Here is a 6000-nt window from a genome sequence, read left to right as displayed (position 1 = left end):
AGGTCAGCTTTGTGTAGAAATTGTTATATATTACAATTCGCATAAAAGTGTGATCACGGTGCTAAATATATACATGGTTCATCCCAAATAAGGGAGCACTTCCACATATAAGGATCCACCTGATATGTTATATATGGTGTGGCCGTGCCTTATTTGGCCAGATTTGATTCCTTATATGGGCCAACCGCGTCATATATGGCTGTATATAAGCCCATACATGAACCGACTCCGCCAGATATACATCCATATATGGTAAATAGAAGCCACATATGCTGACATATATGCTTATATGTGGCCACATATGCTGCCATATATGCTTATATATGGCCACATATAACCTATATATGGGCCATGTATGGCGTTTCCGTAAGGGCAGCGTTAACGACAACACCACGTTAACAAACTATTTATTCGGTGTCTTCGATTATACACGGAAGCAACGGGTCTGGGTGTAATCGGCTGTTCAATCTGACGAGGTCGGCCACCCGAGCAGCATACTGAACGTGCGGACGAAGTTGGGCACACCGACCTACCGCCACCGCGATAAGAGTGTTGTATTTCGGACGGTGGCGGAAAGAAAAACGCCACCGCCATAACATCACAGGATCGAGTGCTCTAGTGAGGGGAGGAGCGGAGGGGGAAATGAGCCGATGGGTAATAACCGCGCGGTACAGTTGGGCTGGCAAGCTACGCGCACAGTCGCCGCAATGAACGTTCCAGCACCAACAGGTAAGCGAACGGAATTGATAATTATTCACGAATATAGTGAAGCACTACACGTGACATGCGCCGTTAAGAGTGGTGCTTTTTTGTATACGTGGACTTTCTGATTGCAGCTTTTCATTCGCGAAGGAACAATGCACTTCCTAGATCTTGCGTGTTTTTCTTTTATTAAGGGGCAGGGGGAGGGGTGGTTGTGATTTTTCATTTTTTCTTCGTTGTTTGTTTCTTTACACTGTCAAGACATCTCATACTTGTGAAAGCAACAATGAGAAGCGTATACGCCAGTTTCCCAGGCACGGAAAATCTGCTCATGATAGTACTGCGCTGACTCCGAGAAAGTGCTGAGATTATATGTTGTATTATATCTTGTACGCTTTGTGTGCGTGCATGCGTGTGCGTGTGTGTGTTTGTGTTTGTCCTTAAGTGTTTATATGCGGGCGAAATTTGTATGACGTGTTCAGCGTTAACGTCGCGCTAAGATTGACATGCCTAGTAGAGGCTGCCCTCCACTGGGCCATTTTGACTACTTTTGACTCAGTTTGACTCAGTTTATTCAATGAGCACCCAAATTTCATCACATAGATACACAATCAATAAAACGTTTATAATTGTCCTTACTTCTTCATGCCAGAATATGGTGATGTTAATGAAGACGTGTCATGGTCGTGTTATATGCAAATGACTAAAAAAAGCTACAGGCACCGACAATCCCCGCAGTGTTCTATGCGACCACCTTGCAAGTACCCGGGCACTGCCCACAGACTCTGCCTCTTATTTAAAATAAGGGCAGGTGTACATTTATACACCAGAAATTGTTTACGTGCAGTGGTCACGGTTGAAATAGGACAATTTCCGCACATGCGTTCGTTTTCACCATCTGCACTTCGGGTCATATTCACGTATACTCGACCAGAACGTGTAGATTAGACCTAACATAATCTTTATAGACCGGATTCGGCGCGACATGGCGAGGTTGTCTCGAGCAATAGCGCACATCAGTCATGTTACAAGAAAAGTTTTATTCCTGCTTTGAACCCCTGAGTACTGTACTTTGTGCTTCTGATTATTCTTTTCATATTCCGTTTCTTTTCAAGATTGTCTTGTTTCTTGAGTGTTTTTTGAATACTGTTACAATATCATATTGACGGGACAGCGGGCTCTAGTTATAATATCTGGAGTTTCATGTTCTTGCACCACGATATGATTAAGAGAGATTCGGTAGTGAAGGGCTCCGGAACCTTTGACCATCTGGTGTTTTTGAAGCTGTACTTGTCGTGTGTACTTTCGTTGTGTTGTTCTGACAGCCGTTTGCTAGACGACATGCGAAGGTAGCCATCGAGTATCTTTCAATTCAAGCTGACGCTGCGAGTGACGTACCATCGCGCTTAGCTGGGAACAGCAAAACAGTCGTCCACGGTGTTCCCCCGCTTCCTGGATTAGTACGACGAGCTTGAATGTAGCCATAGACGCTATCCACGGCGATCACTGCACGCAAACGTGCGTCTGCGCTGCAACATGCTCATCAAAGCGTGCCCCATGTCACGACTTCTACTGTTCTGCACGTTTGAAACCTGCTTCGCAAATAGCAACAGGCGTAGGTGTCGTTAGAAAGCTAAAGAATACCCTACTCCAGCGTCATGATTTTCCACAGAGACCACTTTGGGAGGAAGTGGTAAGCGCTTCGTCCTGCAACTAGGCGCCTCTGCTGCCATTGAAATATCCCCCCCCCCCTTCAGTTCCAGAAGCTACCATGAGCAATCCCGGCTGCGGCGGCTGCATTTCCGGTGGAGGCAGAAATGTTGTAGGCCCATGTGCTCAGATTTGAGTGCACGGTAAACAACCCCAGGTGGTCGAAAGTACCGGAGCCCTCCACTACGGCGTCTCTCATAATCATATGGTGGTTTTGGGACGTTAAACCCCACAGATCAATCAATCAATCACGAGAAACTTCTACTAGCCGCAGCACAACGCCCCCAGCGTTTGCGCTAGCTCCTCCTAACCCACAAACGTTGTGCTCTACTTTGTGCGAACACCACGTGAGATCATAGGACTTGGTCTGACGTGGTGTTCAGGTGAAATGTGAGTGACGCTCTATAGCGCGCTTAGTGGGAACCAGCCAAACAGTCGGCCGCAGGTGCTTCCGCCTCCGGGATGAGTGCGACGAGCTTGTGTGAAGCCAGTGACGCTGACTCGTGAAGACGGGCCCAGCCATGTATATCTGAGCCGTGTGTTTTATTAAAGAGCTTGTTCAGTCTGGAGTTTTCTTTGGACTGGCGCGAGCCTCGGAAAGCGGTTCGCGGGACCATCAAAACCACTTTTCGTGATTCGTGCAAGTTGGGAAGTGGTTTCAAACATGCGGTTCAGTAGAAATTGTGACATGGGGTCACACTTTAATGAGCATGTTGCACTGCAGACGCCCGTTTGCGTGTAGTGATCGCCGTTGAGCCAGTTGTCCTAATGGTAACCGCATATCCACCACTTTCATTCTTGCTTCGAAAAGATCTGTCACAGCCAAAAGACACAATAGGGCCGCCAGGAACAAGTGGAAGTAGGCAACAGCATCTGTGCGACTTCGACGTTGGCGAGGATTTTTAATACGCTGTACGTGCTGTTCGCGAGGCTTCTGTGAAGAGCACGCACCGAACAGGCTAACCATAAGTGGACGTGGCGCAGTCCTAACGGCAAAACTAAAAATGAAACAGACTTCGTTCTGTCTGCACACCCAAGCTTTGTACTGGATGTATAAGTGGTAACCCAGATTCGATGCAGTGACCATAAAATGGGTAAAATCACAAATTGATCTAGATTTAAGAAAGCAATGGCATAAACGGATATGCAAGAAGTCAATGAGTTAGCGATGTGAGGCAAAGTACAGGAATTCAGAGTTTCATTTCAGAGTAGATTCTAGACACTAAACAAGCTAACCGACCTTAGCGTGTACACAATGAACGATAATTTTACTAGTATCATAAAAAAGTGTGCATTTGAAGTCGTAGGTAGAGTCAATATACGGGATACTGGCAAACTATCTCAGGAGATAAAAAATTTCATTAGGAGACGACAAACCATCAAGGCCTAGAATGCAACCGACAAAATAGAGCTAGTGGAGCTTTTGAAGTTAATCAATGGGCGCAGGCTAGCCGATATCAGACGTTATAACATAAGCAGACTTGAGCTGGCTGGGAAGAGCGACAGAAGCATAAAAGCCGTGAAGGCAAACCTGTGCATAGACAAAACCGGATGTATGCATTAAGGGACAAGGAAGGCAATGCCATGAACAATGTGGATGGGACAGTTGAAGTGGCGCTGGTGTTCTAGAGGAAGCTGTCCAGAAGCCGAAACAACCAGGATGATATCGCAAAAAGCAATAATATATAGCCCAGAGAAATCCGACATTCTACCTGTAACGACTGGGGAAGTAATGAAAACCCTATAGAAAGAATGCAAAGAGCTAGGCAAAGCTGCTTGTGTGGTTGGGGTAACAACGGACCTGCTGAAAGATGTTGGAGAAATTGTGTTAGAAAAACTGGTCACCTTGTGTACGAGGTGCCTCCTTACGGGAAGGGTACCAGAATTTTGAAAGAACGCCAACATCACCTTAATTCATAAGAATGGAGACGTCAAGGACTGCAAAAATTACAGGCCGATCAACTTACTGTCCTTTCTCTACAGAAATATGTACAAAAATAATCGCTAATAGAATTAGGGCGACATCCATTCAATCAACTCATTCAATCAACCGAAGAACAAAGCAGGATTTCGTAGTCTACTCCACAACAAACCAAATTCAAGCTATCAATGAGGTGAGAGAAAAATGCGTGGAATGCAACCAACCGTTATATATTTCCTTCACAGATTACGAGAAGGCATTTACTCAGTCGAGACATTAGCAGTTATGCAGGCAATACGAAATTGTGACTTTGAACAACCCTACACAAACATACTGAAAGAAATATACAGAGGATGCACAGCCACCATAGTTCTCCATAAAGATAGCGACAGAATTCCGATAAAGAATAATGTAAAGGAGATAGGCATCCAACGCTATTCACCGCGAGATTAAAGGGGGTTTTCATGGCCCTAGACTGGGAAGAATTAGGCATAAGAGTTAATGGGGAGTATCTTAGTAACCTGTTATTCACTGACATTGGCTTGATTAGTAACTCCGGGGACAAATTACAGCTAATGGTTGCTGAACTGAAAACAGCAGACGAATAGGTCTGAAGATTATCATGCATAAAAGTAAAGTACTATGCAACAGTTTCGGCAGAAAAGAGCGCTTTGCGATAGGTGGAGAGACGCTGGAAGTTGTAAAGGAATGTCTACTCTACTTAGGATAGGTAGTAACCGAGGGTACCAACCATGAGAGCGAAATAACTAGAATAATAAGGATGGGGTGAATCACATTCAGCAAGCATTCTCAAACCATGAATCGTACTTTTCCCCTAACACTCAAGAAGAAGGTATATCAGCCGCATCTTGCCGGTACTTAACCATAACGGTACTTTCTGCCCATAACGGTACTTACCTACGGAGCAAAAACGGGGAGGCTTACAAAGAGGGTTGAGCTTGAATTGAGGACGATGCGGCGAGTGATAGAAAGGAAAATTATATGTGTAACCTCAGGAGACGAGATCAGAGTGGGTAAGGAAACAAACCAGAATTAAAGATATCATGGTTGAAATCTAGAAGAAGAAATGCATGGTCTGGGCAAGCCGCATCTTGCCGGTACTTACCTATAACAGTACTTTCTGCCCATAACGGTACTTACCTACGGAGCAAAAACGGGGAGGCTTACAAAGAGGGTTGAGCTTGAATTGAGGACGATGCGGCGAGTGATCGAAAGGAAAATTATATGTGTAACCTCAGGAGACGAGATCAGTGTGGGTAAGGAAACAAACCAGAGTTAAAGATATCATGGTTGAAATCTAGAAGAAGAAATGCATGGTCTGGGCAAGCCGCATTTTGCCGGTACTTACCCATAACAGTACTTTCTGCCCATAACGGTACTTACCTACGGAGCAAAAACGGGGAGGCTTACAAAGAGGGTTGAGCTTGAATTGAGGACGATGCGGCGAGTGATAGAAAGGAAAATTATATGTGTAACCTCAGGAGACGAGATCAGAGTGGGTAAGGAAACAAACCAGAATTAAAGATATCATGGTTGAAATCTAGAAGAAGAAATGCATGGTCTGGGCAAGCCGCATCTTGCCGGTACTTACCTATAACAGTACTTTCTGCCCATAACAGTACTTACCTACGGAGCAAAAACGGGGA

General features: G+C 45.1%; 1 protein-coding gene across 1 annotated transcript in view; it reads left to right on the top strand.

The window, feature by feature from the left end:
• The first annotated feature begins 619 nt into the window (after positions 1 to 619).
• The window catches only part of LOC119182396 (ditrans,polycis-undecaprenyl-diphosphate synthase ((2E,6E)-farnesyl-diphosphate specific)-like), a 30940-nt gene continuing 25559 nt past the window's right edge, over positions 620 to 6000 (top strand). Inside the window, exon 1 of the mRNA XM_075874790.1 lies at positions 620 to 729. Within this exon, the coding sequence (XP_075730905.1) occupies positions 651 to 729 (79 nt within the window). The 5' untranslated portion in view covers positions 620 to 650. The remainder of the gene's footprint in view (positions 730 to 6000) is intronic.

Source organism: Rhipicephalus microplus, chromosome 10 (genome assembly GCF_043290135.1).
Source record: "Rhipicephalus microplus isolate Deutch F79 chromosome 10, USDA_Rmic, whole genome shotgun sequence".
Lineage (NCBI taxonomy): Eukaryota > Metazoa > Arthropoda > Arachnida > Ixodida > Ixodidae > Rhipicephalus > Rhipicephalus microplus.
This window is presented reverse-complemented; position numbering and strand designations above follow the sequence as displayed.